This window comes from Solanum stenotomum, chromosome 9 (genome assembly GCF_019186545.1).
Source record: "Solanum stenotomum isolate F172 chromosome 9, ASM1918654v1, whole genome shotgun sequence".
NCBI lineage: Eukaryota > Viridiplantae > Streptophyta > Magnoliopsida > Solanales > Solanaceae > Solanum > Solanum stenotomum.
The window spans coordinates 57,603,234-57,628,442 of record NC_064290.1 but is presented as its reverse complement, the minus strand read 5'-3'; the positions used below and the strand labels follow the sequence as shown (position 1 = coordinate 57,628,442).

The 25,209-nt window shown below is 32.8% G+C and overlaps 5 protein-coding genes and 1 non-coding gene across 7 annotated transcripts in view; 3 read left to right on the top strand and 3 right to left on the bottom strand.

The window, feature by feature from the left end:
- The first annotated feature begins 83 nt into the window (after positions 1-83).
- Positions 84-1,663, top strand: LOC125876562 (uncharacterized). The gene is made up of 2 exons (XM_049557771.1): positions 84-480; positions 995-1,663. The coding sequence occupies exons 1-2, from the start codon at positions 208-210 to the stop codon at positions 1,529-1,531; spliced, it is 810 nt and encodes a 269-aa protein (XP_049413728.1). The 5' UTR covers positions 84-207; the 3' UTR covers positions 1,532-1,663.
- Positions 1,664-7,070: 5,407 nt separating this feature from the next.
- LOC125876758 (uncharacterized) lies at positions 7,071-8,685 on the top strand. The gene is made up of 3 exons (XM_049558001.1): positions 7,071-7,832; positions 7,946-8,068; positions 8,157-8,685. Exons 1-3 carry the CDS (start codon positions 7,209-7,211, stop codon positions 8,481-8,483), a joined length of 1,074 nt encoding a protein of 357 aa, XP_049413958.1. The 5' UTR covers positions 7,071-7,208; the 3' UTR covers positions 8,484-8,685.
- A 1,742-nt stretch (positions 8,686-10,427) lies between these two features.
- TRNAS-AGA (transfer RNA serine (anticodon AGA)) lies at positions 10,428-10,509 on the bottom strand. The gene has a single exon. It is a non-coding gene; the product is annotated as a tRNA-Ser (tRNA).
- A 39-nt stretch (positions 10,510-10,548) lies between these two features.
- LOC125876277 (universal stress protein PHOS34) lies at positions 10,549-14,268 on the top strand. Its single transcript, XM_049557413.1, has 2 exons — positions 10,549-11,426; positions 13,836-14,268. The coding sequence occupies exons 1-2, from the start codon at positions 10,706-10,708 to the stop codon at positions 13,841-13,843; spliced, it is 729 nt and encodes a 242-aa protein (XP_049413370.1). The 5' UTR covers positions 10,549-10,705; the 3' UTR covers positions 13,844-14,268.
- Positions 14,269-17,328: 3,060 nt separating this feature from the next.
- Positions 17,329-17,670, bottom strand: LOC125877710 (calcium-binding protein PBP1). The gene has a single exon (XM_049558937.1). It carries the CDS (start codon positions 17,668-17,670, stop codon positions 17,329-17,331), a length of 342 nt encoding a protein of 113 aa, XP_049414894.1.
- Positions 17,671-21,682: 4,012 nt separating this feature from the next.
- LOC125876977 (G-type lectin S-receptor-like serine/threonine-protein kinase At4g27290) overlaps positions 21,683-25,209 on the bottom strand; it is a 59,608-nt gene continuing 56,081 nt past the window's right edge. Inside the window, exons 6-8 of one of the 2 annotated variants that reach the window (XM_049558270.1) lie at positions 22,395-22,566; positions 22,161-22,311; positions 21,689-22,071 (exon numbers count right to left, since the gene is read on the bottom strand). In XM_049558270.1, the coding sequence (XP_049414227.1) occupies positions 21,769-22,071; positions 22,161-22,311; positions 22,395-22,566 (626 nt within the window). In that variant the 3' untranslated portion in view covers positions 21,689-21,768. Of the gene's footprint in view, positions 22,072-22,160; positions 22,312-22,394; positions 22,567-25,209 lie in introns of both variants that reach the window. The other variant, XM_049558272.1, reaches the window with a different exon arrangement.

The following is a 25,209-nucleotide window of genomic DNA, read 5'->3' as shown; positions in this document are numbered from 1 at the left end:
GGTTCTCCTCTTTTTCTTTTTTTTTTTCTACATCGTTCCAATTTTGTCGGATATTCCAAAGAGAACGCATATTAACTCTCTTTATTTGTCCTAAATTCGCGATATTTTTAGTCCAAAGACATTTTTGTCTTTCTATCCCCCTATCTCCTTCCTCCCTGCAAACGCCTATCTAGTTCCATATATATTTTACACATTGGTTATGGGCAAATGGCAAAATTAGCAAAAAATCGAGGAAGGAGTAGGTTTTTTAATAGTTGTTATAAGCCCGTACTTTTCAACGATGATACTAGTATAATTAAACGGAATCATCTGTATAATTCAACAGATTTATCTAATTTGAAGAGAGTAAGATCACAAGAAAAATTGGATTCAATGTTGGGAAAAGATTTGACCAAAAATTTTCGACCAAATCGAAAGGAGAATGCCTTTGGCAGGAATTTATCTAATGTACTCAAAAATGTGTTTTCTGATACATCATTGGTAAGTTTAAGGGGGGAAAAATTGACTAGAAAATGAAGATATTTATTGAGTAGGCATGCATTTATAATATTCTTGCATTTCTCTTTTATCCATCATGATTGTATTTTATTCCAACACACGGTTCAGAACTCGATGAGTAATGGTCTAAGAAATTCCTAGGACAATGGCGCACATTTTGAAACTCGATGAATAATATGTCTTTAGCTTCGACTGATCATACATTCACCATTTTCCACTTAAATAGAAATGTTTTTGTCTTAGATATGATTTGAACCTGTGACATATGCCTAATCACACCTCATGAATTGCGCCAGTAGCATGCACTTAACTATACATCATGAAGTGTGTCTGGCCCAATTAATCTTTGGGAAGGCCTTTCAGTTTTGTAGTTTCTTATGAGCACAATAACTAATTGTGTGACATTCATGTAAGTACCCGACATTGGGCACTAGACCAAATTAAAAGATTTATCATTGTCACTTGATGAAACTTACAAATTGAATTGTTTTTGCAGGGGAAGAAAGGCCAGAGGAAAGAGCCTAAGTATTCATTTGGATCATGTAAAAGGTTATCATCAAAATTTGAGAAAATATTTCATTCTACAAAGGAAAGAAAATCTTCTTCATCAAAGGATTTATCAAAAATTACTAATAGAATGTCCACAAGTGCAAGCATGGATGATTTTTCCCTATTCACTACTTCTACATCCTCTACATTTTCTTCTTCTTCTTCGTCTTCTTCTCGTTCATCTTGTTCATCACAGAGAACGCAATTTCCATCTTTTCACAGGTCAAAATCAGCGAACAATATGCAAGTTTATGACAACGTAAAAGAAAAAGAAATCGCGCAACGTTACAACAAGAACGTTGGGACGTATTCTCTTTTAATTTGTCTATTGGTTATGGTTTTTTGTGGGAAAGTTTTTGCCATCATTTGCACTTCAACATGGTTTTATTTTGCTCCTCGTTGTTTCAAACGTATAGACTCAGATGAGTACAAGAAAAATGATCGATTGTTATATTTAGTACAAGAAAAAAATGTAACTTTATAGTTTATAGAGCTATTCTCCTATCCATTCTATCCTTTATTTTAAATTTTGCTTGTTTTTTCTTCCCATTATAATGTCATGTAAGCCTGTGCAATTGCAATGGCCTTATTTGTCATATTGTAAATTGTACAAAATGTTACAAAATGACATAAAAAGAAACAAAAATTGCATATGCGATACTTCTCAATCTTGTCATGTCAATTGACATACTTCACCGCCCCAGAGGCAAAACCAGAATTTTAATTTTATAAATTCTGAATCTTATAATGATAATTTTAAGTAGATATTAATAAACTTTATAATATAAATATTAACATATCGAGACTTTTAGCTCCACCCCTTTTTCACCCCTATTAAATTCTTTGGGTATTAATGACTTTTGTTTTTTTCCAACATAAGTTGGACTCAATGTGGTACTAAAAGCCAATGCAAGAAAGAGAAAGATTTTGCAGATACAGATATAAATCTGAACTCAGATCATGTCTCTTTAGGTGGACAAAAATGAAACAGAGGAACCAATAGTGAACAAAACAAAAAGCTTGCGCCTTACTTTCCTATAAGTAGATAAACGGTTCAAGCAAGAACCACAAGTACAAGGGCCACAACTTACTCTAATTTTTTTAAATCGCTATATTTAAATTAGCATATGTATCTCGATTATTTCACAGGATATCAGACGCAAACACAAAGTAATAATGTTTTCATTCAACCACTAAGGAAAAGGCACAGCTTAACAACCCTTTTCTCTTCACTAGTATTTATGAAAGCCTGAAATGTAGTGTAAATAAATAACACATCAATTTGTGTAACAATTTTTCTTACAGTGTCATGACCCAAGAATTGAACCTGTAGTTTTGTCCTAAATAGAAGATAGAAGAGTTAACATAAGTGGTCCAGGGTAGAAATACCTTCTTTGTCCTATTCAATTCAATTAACACCAACACTTATAATCTACGTGGTACAACTGAAAATCTTTTGTACAATCGCTTTGAGTTTAATTTTTTACTGTTCATAAAAATTGTCGTATTCATATTAGATTCTTTCAAAAAATGCAAATTGTATCACAATAACAAAGTTGATTCTTTCTGTTCCATCACATTTATTTTAGCATAGATGATTAATAATAAAATAATAAGTGAATAATTGACTCAGACACCAAACTATTCATGCTCGTCCATTTTGGGTCACCCTAAATGAAATGCCTAATAAATTAAAATATTTAAAGCCAAGCCATAATGATCATTGGTCATTTAACTTAATCAAACAAAACTCAAATCAAGTTATTTTTTAACAAAAAAAAATGTAACAATCCGTACTCCCGAATACACAGTATAGCGCAAAAGTAGCAACAGACACCGTTGTAATCCTAGCGTAAAGAAAATAGTAAAATTATTTTTGATAGATTCTAAATTCAAAAGTGTTGGGCTTTAATTTAACCCGATTAAAATAGTCTTATTTTAATCGAGTTAAGTAGAAGTGCAACACATACTGGAATTAACCTTTTGTACAATTAGCATATTTTAACTCAAAAAGCGTGAGCTACCAAAAGCATTATGGGGAAGAAGAAGAAGAAGAGATGCTGCTAGTGCTTTACTGATAGTGAAATAGATCTAGAGGCAGAATCAAAATTTCTTTCTCATGGCTTTCAATTAGTACACGGCGCCGTCCTGGCCAAAGTACTGTGTAGCTGTTTTTGTCAAATAAAAACTCACCACCACACAGCCAATTAAAGGACTGAGCTAGATGGATTGAGGCATCTGGATCAGCCAGCTTTCTAGATCTGCAGTAAAAACTTCATCATTTAACGGAAGAGAATCTGAGTTTCGAGACTCAGACCCGGCACCGGGACCACACACAGTCCATCCATGGTCCCCTCAATACTCTATTATATCGTTTGTCCCAATTTATGTAATATAATTTAGCTGAATACGAAAAATATGAATGAACGTATGCTTTTATCAAATAAACAAAATTTAATGTCAATAAAATGTTGATAGTGTCGTTAAATTAATCAACTGTATTTTAGCAATCGAGTGGGTACTGTTTAAGAGCAGTCTCGGTGGATTTTGGAGCTTTCTCATATACAAATCTCTTCCCCCTGCAAGGAAATGGTTTGGGAATTATTGGGATTTGTGCACATAACCCATATATGTCTCTTACGGAAAATGTACTTTTTTAAAAAAAAAAATCATGTTAAATTTTTTAAAATATTTCTTTTAGGACAATAAAAAGGAAATTGAGATCGTGGTAATTAATATCTATCAATTGTAGAAGAGTTCTTCACCTTCTTTTATTGTATATAGGATGTTTTTAGTCATTATAAATCTATAAGATAGGGGTTATTCTAAATACACGCGTCTCAATACAAGTATAGTGGAGTTAAATTTTATAAAATGAAGGCATATTAGTACAGTTCTTAACAAAAAGTTGCTAATATTTTTTTATTGCAGACTATTAATTAGCGTGACAAATTAACAGATTTTAAAATAAATGACTTGTAAGGTACTTGAAAGGTAGATAAGCATGTAGAACACAAGGACAGACATATTTTTTTTTGTTGTTGTTGTTTTAATATTCCACTAATATAACATGAAGAAAAATGAGTTGGCAATTTTGGCATTTCCATTTAGAAATAAAGAATCAACGACAATCCCTATAAAATAGCTTAATCTTACTCACAGTACGCTAGCTATTTTTGCCTTTGTTTTTTTGTCCTCCTCTTTTTAATAGTGACCCACTACCCTACTCTTTTAATACATCATTTCTTGTATTTACGCTTGTCGTTAACAGAGTTTCAATGTGAAATAGGTAAATTTTACGTATCTAAATTCGTTGATCAAAAAAAGGATTGGATATACATATCAACTTTTGAGTATATGGTCTAATTAAAATTACTTTTAAGATAAAGTCAAGAACGAAAATGAAATTATTTCCTAGTGCCGGAAGGAAATAGACCAACAAAATTATGATGTGTGATACAAAATAACACTCACTATAAGAAAACAATTAGCGACGTATGAAATTTCATAGTTAAATAATAAAAAAATTATGCTAATTTTATTTAACTGTAGATTGACGATAAATTATGTAAAAAATTATTTAACTATAACCTATTTAGCGATAAATTAACTAGAAATTACCGATAAATTTTATAATTAATTCCATATTATATAAGAGTTATTTTCATTTTCCATCACATACCAAATTACAAATGCAGTAAATAAGTGAAAACCATATATGTAATATTGATAGGGTAGAAACTTATTCACATCAAACTAATATATGAATGCCGTGTGTTTGACTATAGAGTTCATTTATTTAACCATAATAAATTATATTGATTCGATATAAATACTTGATGAGATATGTTTTTACTGCATTAATTATATTTAAACCTTCGATATATATATTGACATGCAAGAAAAGAGAGTAGCTAAGGTCAATGTGTACATACAAAAAAACACACCTTTCTTATTGTTGAGTATATATTATTTTTCTCATGTTGAAAAAAAAAATGTTGAAGCAATGATTTGTTACTAATACAAGATAGATTTTTGGGTGTGTTTTTTCTTTCTAGGAGTATACACTTTTGGGTCTATGTATACTATTTTTTCACCTTGAAAAAGAATATTTCTGCAATGATTTGTTACTAATTATGTAAGATATATATAGACTATAGTCACAGACTATGTAGCTAGGGGGACCCCAATATATATAATTAAAAAACATATCCATAAGGTCTTTTTCTTAAACTGCATTTATTTGATATACTTGTTCTCAACTGACAATACACAATCATCTCTTTTGCTGTTTTAATAAAAGTAATGTATGGAGAATTACAACTGTTTGTTTAGGCTCTTCACTACTTTTTAATTTTCTTTTTTCTTTGCCTCAGTGGTTAGTTTGACTAATACTAGCATGTTTGATCGATTTGATATTTAAATTTTATGAATTTTTATAGTAATTTTAAATTAATTTATAATAATAACTGATTTTAATAGACATTTTAATATGTATATATAAGTAAACTTTTTTTGAATTATCGTGAATCCATAAAGTAAACTTTAGATTTACATCTAGTTTTCCTAGCTTCTAGGATATCAAAAATGTTTGCTTTAGAAAATGAGTGTTTGGCTAAATTTTAGAAGAAAAATAAAATAAAATGCTCTTAACATAGTACATGTACCAAAAGATGTTTTTCAAAAGTTAAAAAATTTAGCTTAGAATCAAAACAAAAAATGTAACTAAATAGATCGTCCCTACCGTCGTAAAATAAGAGCATCTGGCTTGGTCTGGTAGGAATTCCATCTCTTCTGCCTTTAGGCACCAGGAGTAGGCAAAAAAAGACGGGAGCCGAGAACTTTCTTTCTGAGGCTAATCTGCATAGGCAGAGGGGAACTTTCCTAAAAAGCTGTACCTCGGGAGCCCCGGCCCATTTAAGCACGGAATGTCTTAGCACCATCACCGTCTTCAAATAGGGTAGTCGTTTTTTCATCTTCCCTTTATTTTTAGATACAAATTGATTTTTTTAAAAAAATATTTTAATAAATAAATAAATAAATTTTGGAAGTTTGACATTAGAACTATAAATTTATCCTTCAAAAGTTTTTTAAACTCTTTAATCATTTGAGGGACAAGAAACAATAATAACTCGTGTTGAATACTTAACTACTTTTAAATTCAATTTGCAATTTTCTTTGTAAGATTCTTTTAACGGGAAAAAATAATTAAAGTTTCAAGAAATAATTATAACTAGTTTTGTCCAAAAGACTTTTTTTTGGTATGTATCACATCATTAAATCACATAATTACTTTTCTGATTCTAATTAGAAACCAGGTTCAATAATTAGTGATCATAAATAGATAAATAAAACAATTTTAATTATATTATATGGTTTCAGAGTAAAAAGTTTTTATACTGTTAGATCATCTTTTTATTTGTTATAGCAGGTGTCATGTTTTCCATTTTAAATGTTACAAATCCCATTTAAGGGCTAACATAGTGATTTTTATACCGTTAATACATACCTTAATCAAACTCATAAATAAAGATTTTAAATTTATATATTGTCAATGTAAATTACTTTTTACACCGTCAACAACAAAACACATATTTAGTAAAATGCTTTAAGTCGGATTTGGGAGAATATCGTGTACACATATCTTATCATTAACTTTATCATTAACTTGTGAAGATATTGAGGCTATTTCTAAAAAATCTTTAGACTCAAGAGCAGAAAAAATCCAATATATACAACAACAACTAACAAATCATTCAAAAAAAATATCTACATATACCTCTAAATATGTGACATTTAAATAAAAATTATTACTAAAGTTTACGATGTATATTACTTAAACTAAAATAAAAGAAACTTAAACCAGCAGAAATAACTGTTAATCTATATTGTACTAAATATATCACTTTCCCAGTTCTGCTCAGAGTTATAAAAAAAAAAAAAATCAAAAAAAAAATCACATATTATGTGTGTATAAAAGACAACAAGATCACTAACAGATAAAAACACCATAGCTAGCCAGACCATGTTCTGTTGCATTTCTCATCTATAGTCTCTCTGGTGTTTTTTCTCTGCACCAAAAACACCTTTCTTACTGCCTCCTCCACCCCACCACCCCACCCCCACCAACTCACCGAATTTCAACTACTGTTCCATTGAAAATGGCTACTTCTCTTCAGTTTTCTTCAGATCATCACCCCATTCCTCAGGAAAATCATCAAACAATGAACCAGACTGCTACGGGAGGACGTAGAAGGTCGAGTAAAAATGGCCAAAAGAAGAAGAAACAACCACAAAGAGGCATGGGAGTTGAACAACTCGAGCGTCTTCGAGTACAAGATCAGATCAAAAACAGTACTATCCATGGCGTTCATCATAATCAGTACTATTCTAATAACAATTTCCCTAATTTTACTCCTCTTTCATCATTTACCGGCGGTGGTAGTGCTAGTGCTAGTGCTAGTGCTGGTGCTGATCCTGGAATTTATAGTAATTCTATTTTGAACTCTTCACCAGTACTTCAGTTCCCCAAATTGTGTGCAGTGAGTCCTAATGATTTTTTTATGCAACAAAAAGTTGTTAATACTGGGTTTATTGGATCTAGTAGTACAAATCAGTTGATGATTTCTTCTCATGATCATCATCAGTTTCAATCTCAAATGAATCTCTACGGATTTGCAAGTTCTAAGCCCAGTACTGAGAAATCGAAGGAGCTGTATCCAATGCCAAATCTGTTTAGCAGCAACAACTCATGTTTCTCCGATCGGTGCCGATCATGCAACAAAGTATGAGTATATAAAATGCAAATTGTTCTGCTTCCAAATTTTTTCAATTTAAAGTTTAATTTAATTTATAATTTTGTAAATTTGTTCACATTTTCCTTCTTCGTTCTCATAAGAAGAAACGCATGATCAATGGAGAAGAAATTAGCATTCATACGGAGGACATGATCAGAGAAAAGGAAGATTCTGGAACAAAGCCTTTGCTTCAGTCATACACTTTACCTAGCCATCTACAAAAGGTAAAATAAAATAAAATTGCAGCTAGCTAGCCCTAATTTTTTCCAACAATTGTTCGCTTCGAAAAACTGAAAACTAAGTGATTTGTAGGGCGTAGAGATTGTGGCAATTCATAGAAAGGGAAGTTCATCCGCGTTGTCATGGGACGAAGGAGCAGTAATGATGGAGTACGATTTTTTTCCAGAAAAAATCAGCAGCAAAAACACTAATAATTACAAAAGTTGTTTCGAGAAAGAAGCAACGATGAGGAGTGCTTATAATTCACCAGAATCTTCTTCATTTGCAGCAGCAGCAGCAGCAGCGGGAAATATTATTAATGGTGAAGCTTCTTCTGTTACTACAATATCTTGGGCTGCAGATACTACTACTACTACACCTACCAGTTCCATTGATCTTTCACTGAAGCTTTCTTGTTAGTTTTTTTTTTCTACAGAATCATTTGAAAAAGTATATGGTTTAATTTCTCTGAGTTTTGTCTTTTCACACTTGTGTGAAAATTTATCTGATGAAAGACCCAAACACTACTTTATTTTTACCATTTTGGTTTACCTGAATTAGCTAGTACTACTTGTTATTACTTCTCCAAAATGGAGCAATACATTTTCTGGGGTTTTATTGTATCTATATCTCTTTCTCTCTACTATTGGGATTTTGTGTCAGTGAGATGTAGATGCTTCACTATTTTTTTTCCTACATCTTATATTTACTGTTATATATATATTTGGGAGTTCATGATCAATTGTTTCAAATTATGTGAGGCGGATTGAAAACAACAAATTATTCTATGCGGGACGGATTGAAAACAACAAATTATTCTATGCGGGACGGATTGAAAACAACAACTTAGATTAAAAAACTAGAAATCCAAACTATAAATCCTAGCTCCACTCATGGGTCGTGTCCAATAAAATTAGTTTAGATGTATAATAACGTAAGCTAGTCTGAAGATCACGATTATAATATAGTATAAATAACTTATCCAAAACCTACCTTTTCTAGAATCTAAAATCTATAAACTCCTTCGTGTCTCTATGTCCTGATCTGTTGCAAGTCCAGTGGAAGCATAATCTACCAAAACCCTAGCAAGCTATTTATTATGGTGGGGTGTAATTAAATAAGGGGGTAGGTAATTAATATTTACAAAAGAGAGAGTTTGTATATTTCCTTAAAAAGGGTAGCCACTAATTAAACCAAAAGGAATACAATTGAAGAGTATCTCTTTATGGGAGTCAAGCATAATATACTGATCAGATACTAAAAAAACCAAAAGAAAAAGTGCTTTATGGCAGTCTATAAGTGAGTATATATGTAAATTATTTTACTTTTCAATATTTCAAATTATTATTGAGATTCATAATATTTAAAATTTATGGTCAAAATAATATTTTTTAATCTCTGATATCACATAAATTGAGATAGACGAAAAGAAGGCATGCTTTATGGGAGCGTAAAAAGTGAGTGTTCAAAAAAGGAATGGGAAAGAGGCAATAATAGGTAGTCAGTAAACCGTATATATGTAAATCCATGAAAGTAGTCAGTAGTGTAGTGTATATATGAGCTTCGACTGGTGGCTCATTGTAGTAGTAGATCGATGTGGCTACTGCTATTTGCAGCCTGCATGCTAGCTAGCTGCTTTATTTAATTTGTGGCTCTGCTTCAAGTACCCTCATGCATGTAATGAGTGTTAATAGTACTCTCAGTAAAACTTAGGGCTACTCAAGCTTTTTTTTGGTACTCGCTTGATGTTTGGATATTCACATTGAATTTCATAAAATCTTAATAGTTCAATTGGTTAACTATACAAACTTCATTATATCTAGCGGTACTCGTGAACTCTAATAAAAGTAGAAGGACTTATTATTTCAAATTCATTGTCTTCTCGTCATCCACATAAAGTCCCTAACCCTCGCTCCTTGACTATCCTTATAACCTTGCCACCATTGAACCCTACTTTCTATCCATCTCATCCCTATAAAGAATTTTACTAGATTATATATAATATTTTTTGGGTTCAATTCCACTAGATATGTGCCATCTCACAAAAATCCATATTTTGAGGAATCTTTATTGACCACTAGACCACATTCGATATTTTAAAAAAACACTAATTCATATTTAAAATTGTTAAATGTTGATCATGCAACTTCATTTCGCAAAGCCTTTCTACCTAAGATTCTAGTAATTACCACTAGACCACATCCATTCGTAAAGCCTTTCTACCTAAGAATACAATAATTACCACTTGACCCCATCCGATATTTTAAAAAAACACAATCCATATTTAAAATCGTTAAATGTTGATCAGGCAACTTCATTCGTAAAGTCTTTCTACCTAAGATCCGGGTAATTTTTTTAAAAAAACGTGGACGGCAGGATTCGAACCTGCGCGGGCAAAGCCCACATGATTTCTAGTCATGCCCGATAACCACTCCGGCACGTCCACCTCATGCTTCTACACAAAACTTTTGTCACTAATCAACAGTTAATCAATTATTCCCCTTCTAGATTCTCTCTCATTCCTTCTTCTTCTTCTTCAAAATCATCATCAAATAGAGCAATTCTCGCTTCCATAGCGATAAACAAGCATCAAATCAAACAAACAAAATCAGTACAAAAAAAAAAGGTCAACTCCCATAAGAATGCAGCAACAACCCCCACCCCCCACCCCCGATTCCGATCTCCCCCGTCTCGCTAACATCAAAATCAAATCATCTTCTCCACGTTTTCCCCCACCCACTACCCCTTCCACCACCGATACCCCTACCGCCGGAGCTCAGCGGAGGATCGGAATAGCCGTCGATCTAAGCGACGAGTCTGCTTTCGCCGTTAAGTGGGCTGTGAATCAGTACCTCCGTCCTGGTGACGCTGTTATCCTTGTTCACGTCCGTCCAACTTCCGTACTCTACGGTGCTGATTGGGGATCTGTTGATCTATCTATTGTTGATACTGAGAATGAGGAGAGTCAGAGGAAGCTTGAGGATGAATTCGATACGTTTACTACTACTAAAGCGTCTGATCTAGCTCAGCCTTTGGTTGATGCTCAGATTCCGTTTAAGATCCATATTGTTAAGGATCATGATATGAGGGAGAGGTTGTGTCTTGAGGTTGAGAGGTTAGGGCTTAGTGCTGTTATTATGGGGAGTCGAGGGTTTGGAGCTACTAAGAGGGGAAGTGATGGAAGACTTGGGAGTGTTAGTGATTATTGTGTTAGGCACTGTGTTTGTCCTGTTGTGGTTGTTAGGTATCCCGATGATAAGGATGGTGGAAATGCTGTTGTAGAGCCGGTGGTTTCTGTTGCTTCAGCTGCTGAAGAAGATGAGGAGGAAGCTGAGTACCATGATGCTTCTGAGGATCGAAAAGGTATGCCGACTGTTACTATTTTTCATTTTATGTTTCTCCGTAAGCATTTTTCTTTGTGCTCTTTATTTCGTTTATTTGGATTATGGAATGTTGTTCTTTATGCTTATTTCTTCATTATTAAGTCTTTTATTATGTTTCTGATGATCTTCATGTATAATAGCAATCACTTAATGTTGTGCTTCCTTGATAATTTTCTCCTTTCACAGTTACTCTGTTCCTAATGGAACAATCAGGTTAGAGTACAAGGGCTGATTTCTTGTAATTTTCTGCTTGATATCGGCATTGTTTGATCTATCGTTTTGATAATAAAATTTAGTACTATAAAGTTAAGTTCAACTACGTAGGAGTAATATCAATTGAGAAGTTGAAAGGAAGTAAGTGGAGATACTGAATTCAAAATTCAGCATTCCTCCTTCCTCCACTCTAACTGAAAAAAAATAAAGTCTTTGCCTCCCTGACCATGGCTAGTTCCTCCATCCTCATAAGCTTTTCTAGTACATTATCATCCCCATCTTTTAATAGGTTTAGTTTATGTTTCCGTTCCTGTTATTTGTCTTGATTGACAAAAATAACCGGTTCTATTTTGGCATGTCGCAGTCTGTTTCTTTTAATATATAAGGATGAGCTTAATGCTTTTATGAACCATAGAATTGATTTCCGTAATAATTTGGAGAAAAATGTAATTTGGTCATGATTGTTTTCTCTGTTATTGACATCATACATAAGAACCCTGGGTACAAAAATTACCAGAAATGCGAGAAGGAATTACTTTGGGGTAGTCGTCTACCTAGTTCTGAGAGAATAACACGGGGTAAGCCTGTTTTAGAATAACAGTCACATGTGTTAAATCCTAAAGTTATCCTCTTTTAGTTCCAAATGTCCTGTTGTGGTAAATTAGTGTTTGAGCTCAACTTAAGGTTGGACTTATGGGTTGAAAGTCCAAAAAGATTAAATGGCTGGAATTATGGGTTGTCTTGAATCAACCAATCCCTTACCCAAGATATCTAGGTGAAGGTGTGCAATGTTATTTCGTCACATATTTCATTGGTTTGTTACCTAACCACGAACTTCAGGTTTTCTCTGAAGGGGATTACCATCTTTCAATGAGTGAACTGGTGGTAAAACTGATCCTAGTAATAAAAGAAGACGAGAAAGGAAAAAAAGAAGAGTGAAGTTGTGATAGATTAGATGCCAAGTCCAAAGCCGCTTTTTCAAATTTGTCGTCTATCAAGCGACGTGTATGCTCGAATTTGGCATTTCCAAGTGTGAGCAAAATCCAAGGCCATCTTTTTAATGATTTGGCTCTACTCTAGTCTTCTAGATGCTGTTCTTCTTATCATCCACATGCTTATCATGGAACTATTAACTTACCTTAAGATTAGTTGGGAAAGAAAAAGTGTACATAAAGAATGTTTTGGTTCCGGGTGATGAAAAGATAGACAACCCTATGGTGCATGTGCTTGTTAAGCCAGAAAGATCTCCTGTAAGCATGGAAAGTGGTGTAGACATTTTGAGGCTATATTATCCATCAGATTAAGTTTACTTGCACAGAAACACTGACAACTTTGATAGGAAGCAGGTTTCAGGTATTTTAAGAATGCACTACTGGTTCGGGAAGATGTGGTTTCTTTTGGTTGATCCCTTTTCAGGTTTTAGTCAAGGAGTTAATGAAATACGATGAATGGTTTTGCATATCCTTGATGCCAGTAATGAATATATCTAACTTTATCAGAAAAAGAAAGAAATGAAATGAATGGGACCAATATGTGTCATATTTACTGACATTTTATATAATTTTAACTTCTTCAAGTGATGGCAAGTATGGAAGTTGCACTGGCCCTTTTCCAAGGATAGTTACTTCTTTGACCATTTATGATGCAGTTGCATAGATTTAAGGAAATAAGTTTGTGTCACATTGAAAGCAATTGCCCATTTACCTTTCTGAAGTTTATTCTTGTATGTAGTAGAGTTGACACAAGAGAGAACAGTTGAAGGATGTTATTTAAATCTCCAAAACTTGCATTAATTTCTGAATTATAAGGAATTTGTTTTCCTAGAGAAAGTGTTTTTCAAAATATTTTGACCTACCAAACAGGGGAAAAACACACCATCAATGAGTATGTGAGATTCCGTTAAGAAATGAAATTGTCGTGCTGATAGTTGCAACCTGGCTGAACACATCCTCAGTTGTGTTACTTTTTTACTGTTTTGATCTTCGAGTATCATTAATTAGTTTGTGGAGTCTGCTTTTCAAGGTTATTGAGAGATTTGAATTAACTTTTGTAGCTCCTTCACTAATTCTCATCTCCATTAATTTACGACTTCAATTACTCCCTACTCCTTGTACTGATAAAAAAATATTGCCATCTCCTAATGCTTTGCTAAGATGTTCTTGATTCTTTTTGACAGAGTCATAATGAAGGTGGGCGAGGTCTTCCCTTGGTTTGCACTTGTATTGACCAGCTTCCCCGAGAACCAGTAGGCCCTTTGTGACGTCTGGAGTCATTTTATGTATATGAACTGTTGTAGCTCTTGTCTCTCTCAACATCAACTTATCATGGTCTCTTCTTGAAGATTGTATCTGTTATGGTTATCATCTTCACAATATTGTTACTTGATTGCCTTTGGATACTTGCTGTGCAATCTAAAACCTTTTTTATGACACTTCCACTATATGCTTATGTTTCTCTCATTAGTCATTACCTGTCTGGTTATGCATTAGAAAATCGCTAGCTTGTACTGATGGATGTTAGTAGTATTATGTATCAACATATGAAGTCTTGATTTGTATTTGGACATGTGATTTGAGATCATGATTTGAAATAAATGTTTCTACTTTCTTAACAATCATTTAAAATCCCGACCAACAATATAATTTTTGTAGAAAAATGAAAAAAAGAATTCAAATAAAGGAAGAGTCAGCAGAGACAAAAAAATACTAGGTGATTCTTTCAATTTGTTCTAGCCTTGGTGTAGACAGAGTTATTTGCTACTTGTTGTCGATGGGAGGTGACAGGTATCTCGTGGAATTAGTTGGTGTGGGAAAGTTAGCTTCGACACCACAAGTCGTAACAAAATAATGTAATCAATAATTCGATGTCATGTCAGGAGCCACTACATGACCATTAGAGCACATGTTTAATATGCAAGTGGATATTGTTGAAAGAAAAAGAATATAAGAAGTTTCAACTTTCATCACAATGAAATGCAAGATTATGTATAATGTATTGTTTTGGATTTTAATATTTACACATGCTTTTCTTTATTCCCTTACTATTACAGAAAACATTATTCCAAATTCAGNTATTTGTTACTTGTTGTCTGTGGGAGGTGACATGTATCTCGTGGAATTAGTTGGTGTGGGAAAGTTAGCTTCGACACCACAAGTCATAACAAAATAATGTAATCAATAATTCGATGTCATGTCAGGAGCCACTACATCAGGGGCGTATACAGGAGGGGGTCACCGGGTTCACGTGAACCCATGGTCCCCTCCCGAAATCATATATAGTAGTGTTATATTTTTTAAAAACATTTAAATATAGATGCGTGAATCCAAACTCGAAGTATCATATAATGTAGTACGATGATGATTGTGCACCTCTTTAGGTGAGGTTAGAAATTTGAATCTTTTATCTATCTTGTTTCAGTTTTCTTTCTAAGATTTTGTAACTGATTTGGATAAATACAAGTTAATTTTGGACCTATGATTTTTAAATTTTAATGATTTTCAGTAAAAAGAATCTAACCGATCAAATTTATGTCTTAGATCCACCTTTTGGTAATAGTGCACCCATCATCTATAAATTCTGGATGCGCCTCTGCACTACATGACCATTAAAAACTACAATAGAGCACATGTTTAATATGCGAGTGGATATTGTTGAAAGAAAAAGAATATAAGAAGTTTCAACTTTCATCACAATGAAATGCAAGATTATGTATAATGTATTGTTTTGGATTTTAATATTTACACATGCTTTTCTTTATTCCCTTACTATTACAGAAAACATTATTCCAAATTCAGTCCATTTTTAATACAGAAAACATTATTTCAAACAAGAAAAACGTTTTAAATTAAAAACAATAGTTTACAAGTTTGATTTAGTACTTCACTCAGCTACGAAAAAAAGAAGCAAAAATCAGGCTATGATATTTGAAATTATTTTTAATCTAAACTTGAATCAAATTTAAGAAAGAATTCTCTTCACAGAAGCTCTTAAATATACCATATCATTTGTGTTACTATCAAAGTTTGTTAATAAGGGTAAAATGAAAACAAAATTATTGAAAGGCGAAGTCAGAATATTTACTAAGGAATTTAAAATATGAAGAAATCACCATAACAAAAACTCAAGCCTAAAAATTCAACTTTATATATACAATATAACTTTTTACGAAAAAAACTTTGAATGAACCCTTGCTTCTACATGACTCCGTCCCTGTCTCCGGAAACATGCTTTCTGAAGCAAACGTGAGAAGATATACTTATTAAGAAAATGATGAAGCTTCGGTTGTTGGTACTGCATATAATGCATGCCTTGTACTTTAGTGATATGTACTGCCATTATTCAACCTATTTTAATTTATACAAAGTTTTATCCATATCTTTTTTCATGACAAAACACACACACAATGAATCTTCTTCGCTTAATTCTTTATATTTTGAATCACCTTAATATAAATTTTGATTTCACCATTTTTTCTCGGGATAGAATTAAAATGTGTCAAAGATTTAATTCAGAGTTTTCTAATGAAGTAGTATATATCAAATTGTATTTATAATGTTTTTTTACCTCTGATATAAGAGATTTTGTTCGTCTATTTTTTTCATTACTAATTGAGTATCTTTCACTATACACTGAAAAAACTAAAGCATAAGAGAATACTAACATCACAAAGTCGAAGTAATGAAATATACTTCACTATTTTACTCATAAGATACCTATAGAAACATTATGAAATTGAAATACTTGATATAATATATAATCATTAATGAGCATCACTCCTTCAAATTAAGGCACATAGGTATGTATACATGGAGAACAATTTATTTGGCATAAGATATCTCTTATGATATTACTACATAATTAAGTTACATAGAAACATAGAAATTAAACTAGGGTTAGAAATCACAAGCCCCAATTCAAATCATCCATGCATTTGTTACTAAGATCCATCCAAAACAAATAAAATAAAGAAGAAATGAGATGTTTTCGTATCTTCTGATCGATCTAAACAACATATACAAATCATTTCATTTCCAACATATAACAGATCATTTCATTTCTTTTTCATTAGTAATGAAATATCCTTCACTATTTCACTGAACAACGATGAGAAACATTATGAAATCGAAATACATGTAGTATGATAATTAATTAATCATCACTCCTTCAAATTAAGACACACATATCGATATACATGGAGAATTAGGCATAAGATACCATCTCCTCGTGATATTAATTAGTACAAGTTACATAGAAACATAGAAATTAATTAAACTAGGGTTGGGAATCATAATCCCCAAATTAATCATCCATGTATTGCTTATAAGATCCATCCCAAAATAAAATAATATAACAAGAATCGAGATGCTTTTATACCTTCTAATCGACCTAAACAACATATAACAAACCCTTTCATCTCTTCTCCATTAATAAGGCATATCCTTCGTTATTTCACCGAACAAACGTACAAAAGATGAAACATTATGAAATCGGAAATACCTGATATTGTAGTATGATAATTAATAATCATCACTCCTTCAAATCAATACACACACAAATAGATATACATGGAGAATTATTTATTTGGCATAAGATCATCATCATATCTCTCATGATATTAATGCAAGTTACATCAATAAAACACACAAATTAAGGAATTAATAAAAACCTAGTTAGGGTTGGAAATGAATAAGCCCCACATCATCCATGTATTGTTTAGATCCATCCATTAAACCAGGACTCAATCTAAACATGAGAATACAAAATTCCATTTGATTAAGTGCTCCATCACCATCCAAATCTCCTTCAGCCAACATGTAAATCAACTCATCATCTCTTAAATCATTTAAACCAAGATTCATAGTGTTTCTCTTCAAACTTTCATATGTTATTAGCCCTATACTCACATCCATAAGTAAACAAAATCCATTGCAAAGCTCCCTCATGAATCCTTCCGCGCCTAATCTCTCCATCATTGAAGGGAAATAATCTTCAAATCCAAAAGGATCTTCCATTTTTCGCGGTCACTAAAGAAAGATGTGTGTGTATGTGTTGTGTGTATATGTTGTGTGTGTGTGTGTGTATATATAGTGAAAGAAATTAATGTGTGGAGGTTGTAAAGTTGTTGGCTTGTAATATTCTATCCTTCCTGGAAGTTGCATGAGGAATCATTTGAAAGCACAGTACACTTATGAAAAAGGAGTTGTTTTTTAGTGAGATTTACATGAAAACCTCACACACACTACTCTTTCTTGATTTTATTAGATTTGAATGATAACGATGGGTTGTAAGAACCTCAGAGTAACGGTAAAGTTGTCTCCGCTGTCCATGTGAGCTATAGCTAGGTCACATGTTTGAGTTGTGGAAATACAGTCACTAAATGTTTGCTTTAGGTTGACTGTCTACACCAAATCTGATCCCTTGGGGTGCGATATTTCCTTGAACTAACTCTGCTAATAATGCGGGATGCTTTGTGTACCTGACAAATGATAACGATGTGTACGTGTGTTTTTGTAGGGTACATGCATGTGTAATGGGATAACATTTCAATAATTGCTTCTACTAGCTAGGGCAACTTCTTCCCATTTCCATTATTCTATACACAATAATATTCCTAAATTTGAATTAATAATTAAGTGCCTATATATCTTTGCTAGCTAGTGTGATTTGTCCTTTACGTTTACAGAATTTAGAGATGGACAATATTTACACCTTTATTAATAAATAGAAGCCTTAATTTATTAGTCGGCGTTTCAAATCTGAATCAATAATTAATGTTCCACAGACATAGAGAATAAATGATTTAAAGCAGAATAAAATAAATAGATATGAGACAAAAAACAAAACTAGAAAATAGAAATTAAAAGAAACGTGGAAATAATCAGTTAAGAACAAAAAGACGTTGCTGCAAATCCTCAAAGTCATGTGAATATAGAATTTGTTGGTGTTTTTTCACCATGCAACAAAATTCAGTAATTTTGATCAAAATTATATATTTATGTCAAGAAATTGACTTAATTTGTATAGATAATTTATTCAAAACTTAATTATAAATCGTTATATTTTTTTTCAAATTTGAAACTCATAAATTCAAAATTCTCAATGACAAAATTTATAGTTTAGAATATATAGTAATGCCAACATAACAGATTTTAAACCAACCAAGATCTTGATCTAAGAAAAAGAGGGAATTCAAATTCAATCTCCTATTTAAGGTTGTACTTTCTACTTCTTATTCCATTCAACTTAAATGTCCCATTATATTTTTGGGCAAATCGAAATATTTTTTTTTCTTATACTTAAACAGAAGTGGATAAAGAAAATAATAAGTACAACATTTTATAGAAGTTGAAATTTTTTGGACACAATTTTTAATTAATTGTAGTACACTTTTTAAGGTCATACCACAGTTAGGGGTGTCAAAACAAATTTTAAAATCGGCCAAACTGATCAAATCAAACTTATACTCGAATTGGTTATTCGATTTTTAATTTAATTAAAATTGTAGGTTTTAATGTAAAATTTATAATCTTATAAAAAATTAATGGAGATTTTTTTGTTTTTATAAATAAGCTTAATAACAGTGTTTGGCGTGTAACTATTTTTTTTTAAGGATAGTATAACTTATATAATTATATTATGCAAATATATATTTATGTAAATTGCCAAAAAGATTAAGACAATAAATTGCTCCTAATTTAAATATTTATTTGAGTTTAGTAATTATATGAAATTTGTCATATTTTGTAGAGCATCACTTTCGTATATAATTAATTTTAGATGATAAGATGCACTTTGTGTGTTATATCAAAGTTTGTTATTGCTTAATGTAACGAATCAGATATTCTAAGAAAATTGTGACTCTTACCTAACGTCTTTTCTAATATGAAAAAAATTTATTGAATCCATATCAAAGAAAAATTGATTGAAATGATTGGGACAGTTTAAAAAATATAATTTTGATTATGTATGATAGAGTAATCGAACAAATTAGTATGATATTATTTTTTAAAAAAATATTGATCGAACCATATCATTGACACTTGACTGTCGAGTTTCAGTCACCAAGGGAGCAAAAAGGGTGGGAGCTCCCAGAGGCGTATCCAGAGGGGGTGCCGTGGGTTCACGTGAACCCATGCTCCCCTCTCTAGATCATATATAGTAGTGTTAGATTTTTAAAAAAATATTTAAATATAAATGTGTGAACCCATGTTCAAAGTATCATATATTAATACGATGATGATTGGGTGCACCTCTCTAAGTGAGGATAGAAATTTAAATCTTATATCTATCTTGTCTTTTTGAGTAACACCTCTCCAAGTAGTTATCGGATACACTTTTGACGTTTCAACTAATTTTGCTTTTATTTTTTTCCTTTAATCTTTAAAAAAAATTACATTGAAAATTCCTAAAAATTTTAGCACGGTAAGTTTTTTATATAATTAAATCAAATATGTATATTATAATTCAAAACTAGTAATATTATATATATTGGACCTATAATTTTTAAAATTTAAAGGTTCATATTAAGAACCTAAAAGTCAAATCGTTCAAATTTATATTTAAGATACATTTTTTCGTAATTGTGCACCCATCTAGCCGAAATCCTAGATACGCCTCTGGAGCTCCTACAGGAGGGTAAAAAAAAAAAACAGACACTTGACAGCCGTGGTCCACACTAAAAAGGTGACCATTTGTGTTTTCTCTGATATATAAAACACTATATAATTCAAAATTCATCTTTAGTAGTCTTTTCGATAGAATTAAAACTAGAAATACGGAAATGGAAGGTAACGTACGTACTGAATGTTTTCTACGTTGAGTCACATCTATCTTCTCTGTGTTTTGGTTGTATATCGTTCTTTGTTTTAATTTGTGTGATATAATTTGATTCATCGTAAAAATTAACAAATAAAACAAGCTTCTGAAATTTACAGTGTTAATTGTGAAACATATCATAACATTTGTCTTACAAATTATGGAAAATTTAGAATTGAATTATTTTTAAATATAAAAATGTATTATTCTTATTAAAATATACTAATAAGAAAAATAATATCACATATATTGTAAGCTAATAGAGTAATTGAATAAGCAATTTACCAGCACACAAAAAAATACTGCAAGATAAAAATTGAGGATCAAATGATTTTCTTTTTTAGCCAATTTTTTCAAGTTGTTAATCCACATTGCTATCGTAAGAATATAGCGATAAAAAAACTATGACTCAGCTACCTTCGCGTATTACACAAAAGGGGACCATTGTTATAATTAACACTCTCAGATAAAAGATCGAATTAATATTAATAATTATTTTTTAGATTGCCAAGATTATTAGTGCATCATGTGACACTTTTCTGGCTTTTACTTGCATTTAGTAACCCTATGCAATAACCCTATCTACTGTTAGCAAAAATAGACGAAGAAAAGGCTTGCGCCGTGATATAATTACTGTCTTAAAAGAGTGATTGTATATTTATAGGGTTATTAGACAATGCTCCTTTGGATACAACACGCATATTGCCAGTTGAATTAAAAGTGATCGATATAGAATAATTGACACTAATTATGATCTAAGTATTTTGGGACACTGTATACACAGCAAGTACATGAATATTCCTGGGTGTTTCCTTAAACCACAAGACAACACAAAATTATAGGTATGATTAAATAAAGTTAGTAAAAGGTTAAAACTTAAAGGGACAAAAACATGAACCATCATATTTGTTGCTTCCCACAGGGAGAACAGGAAATTTCAATGCAACTTCCTTTCAATTATAATAATATCTTCTTCATATATACAATCATCCATACTCCACAAACTTGAGTGTACATATGCAAAAATGACTCAACTTCTTATTCATATGTACATATAGTATGAAATTTTGATGGTCAGCAGTGGAGACATGATTTTTACAAGTTACTCAGAATAGGCCAATTCGTTACATTTATTATATATAGTATCGAAGAATACACATGTCAATGAAAAACAGAAATACTAGACTATCTTCCTCAATGCACTTCATGATATAGTCCATATATACACTAATACTGTTGACAAAAACAGGACAAAGTGGATACATTTCAAAAGTTCTAATTGTTGGATTTTATGTCTATCTTGGCTCTAGGACTGTTATTAATACGTTGTTACTTAGATATCCTTCATCAGATGACTCTGCTGATTCCGTTGTATTCCTCTCGATAAAAAAACCAGGTTTCTTTGGTTGAGGAAGAACCAGGCCTTCATTGCCTAACCAGAAAACTACTGATGCCATGGTAGGCCTATCCTCGGGGAGTTTTTGGACGCATAACAAACCAACCTGGATGCATCTCAACACTTGAGATTCTGAAAACGATTCTTTGATACATTCGTCTATCAGTTCCAACGCGTTGCCTTCACTCCAAAGTAACCATGCCTAGATTACAAACAGAACAACACATTTATACAAATGTATTCACAATAGGAAGCTAAGAGTGAATTAAGGGAATGAAGTTTTGTGCTTACATGTCCCAAAAGATTGTGATGATGCTCCAAATGACGAAATTTCCTGTTCTTTCTGCCACTGACTATTTCAAGAATGATTACGCCAATGCTGAATACATCTGATTTTACTGAATATTTCCCATCAACAGCATATTCCGGGGACATATATCCACTGCATCAACTCAATATATTTATGCTCATGTACTGATTGAATGTAATAAAGATTCTATGATTTGAAGATGTGTAGAAACTTACTATGTCCCTATTACTCTCTTAGTTTTTCCTTCCACTTGATCTCCACCAAAATTTTTGGCTAGGCCGAAGTCAGAAATCTTTGCATTCATGTCACTATCTAATAAAATGTTGCTGGTCTTGAGATCTCTGTGAATAATTCGTAATCTTGAATCCTGGTGAAGGTAAAGAAGACCTCGAGATATTCCCATAGCAATTTCAAAGCGATTCTTCCATGCTAGTGAAGCTTTTCTGTTTGTATCTGCACAATGTGGAACTAATCGTTGAGTGATGCAGAGATATTGAGGACATATCAAGTAGTATTTAGTTAATGAATCATGAAAATCAGACCAAAAATGAAATAGTCCAAGCTAGCGTTGGGCATGAACTCATAGATTAGCATCCTTTCTTCTCCTTCAAGGCAGCAACCCAATAGCTTGACAAGGTTTCTATGTTGCAGCTTGGAAATGAGAACAATTTCATTTTTTAACTCTTGAAAGCCTTGTCCAGAATGCTTTGATTGCCTCTTTACTGCAATATCTTGTCCATTTGGTAGGATACCCTGCAATTTTCTATCAAAGAGTCAAAGATGCCACTTCTAGCTAGACGTTAAGGATCAAAGTTGATTTACCTTGTAAACCGGTCCAAAACCTCCCTCTCCAATCACATTAGCAGAAGAGAAGTTCTCAGTGGCACTAGTAACAATTACTAAATCAAACAATGGAAGCTCCATTTCTTCATTTTCAACTTCTAAACCTGTCAATATACATTCACCCGCCACAAACATGATATCAATGAGAATTGGTAAAAGGCCAACAATGTCAGCCAGATAGACAAGAGTACCTCAAGTATATGTACCTCTTCTTCTTTTCCTTCTTCGGAAGTAAAACCAAGCTAAAATGCTGAGGATAAATGTTGCTACCACTGCTGAAATGACACCAATCAGGACTGACCTCTTTCTTCTCCCCTTCCTGTCTGAATATGTTCAATTTACATATGAGCTGGCCATATCAGTAATGAATTGCATTGATTATATTACTTCTTATTTTGCTTGGAAGCTCAGCAGACTTGCTAATCAGTACTAACTATTAAAGGACAGAGTGTGTACGACCATCCCCTGCTGTTAACATCCTTGATCTTCCATAAGGTCTAGCACATCAGAAGATGAGAGGCAGCTTTCCTAAAATCCCTTGGAGGAAACTGTTACGCAACATTCTTTGCTCTCCTATATGGTTATTCATTCTGAATATAGCTGCTAGTGTCAAACTCTATACAAAATAAAGTCTGCAACAAAGGGGACTAGTGGATGATCTGAGAAGCAAATGCAAGTACAGCACTACTAGATGGATACGTTCGTACTAGATTATCAGCTCCCTCCTTAACGGGAAACTATTGTAGATGTGCAGCCATTTAATGGCTGATAAACAATTTTAATGTTTATCAAGTAAATAAGATAGTAGAGTTCCTTCAATTCTAAAGAGTTGAGTTAAGACGAGAGAATGGTGCAGAGCGGCGACATTACCTAATTCTGGAGCAGCTACTCTCACATACAGGTTTTGCTCATTTTGGCTGAACTCTCGTATATCTATGAGTTCTCCAAACCATAGTAAGCATCCACTTCCGCCATTTCTAACATCAAGATCTGAGTAGGCTGTACAATTACAATCAGCCAAGCACATTTTCTCACAATCTTCAAGGTTCATGCTCTCATTATACCAGGAGTTTCTAGAATCAGGCATCTTGATACCCGTAAATTTAAGAAAACCATCATAGGTACAATCCAAAGAAGTTCTCCTTACGCAACCACTTGACCAGTCTGTTGCAGAATCTTGAGGATACCTGTGAAGGGTGAAGACATAATTAAGTAACAAAAAAAGAATCAAGCACACACATGAGGGGCGCGTGAAAACATAAGTAAGTAATCAAAAGTCTAAAGTGTGCTTTCTCTGACAGCTTAACGTGAGTTGATCACATAGTGTAACAAATACAAACCTAGGCTCAAAACCTTTCAAACAGTCACATGGAGGGGAGTTATTGATGTTGCAACTTGAATAAGGTCCACATAAACCAAAACGATCACAATTATCAAATTGTGCTGTCAAGTAGAGAAACCAGCTCTGACTGCGCTCTATCCATGTTAGGTGTTCTACCACACCAGACGGATTGAGCACCACCCTGGTGGGAATGGAGTCATTCCTAATTGTATATGTGTTGTAAATTTCCTGTTGATTAATAACAAACTCGAAACTGTAATATGTATTTTGTTTATTATTAGGACTACCACTGAATGCAATACCATTCCATGGCCCTGAGCTAAATACTACAGATGAATTTTTCCACACAAACAATTGTGGATATCCATGAGAATCAAGACCATCTACATATTCACCAGGAGTCGGATCATCCGTGCTCTTCCATGACGTTACACGCCAATCCATTCCCGTGACCAAATCTTTTCCAATCCTCATTCCAGGTAACAAAGTATTTCCTGGATAATCAAAACTCTGCCACGCGAAATTATTTTCCAGGCCTCTATCATTCCTATCACTGACAACAAGGTTTCCTGAATCCAGTAACCGTGCTTTTGGATTCTTTAAGGATCTTGATGAGTTTGATGACCAAATTGAGACATTGGATTTATCAACAAGTACAAGAATTCCATTGGGATTGAGTGTTAACACTCCTGAATTGTCATTCAGTGGATTGTTTCTGTTGGCAACCCAAACAACAGTTCCATTTGATATTTTCTTGTACCATATGCCAACATAACGATTCTTCGAATTTCCAGGGCTGAAAAATCCAAGCTCATAAATCCCTCCAGCTGAAACAATTCTGTCAC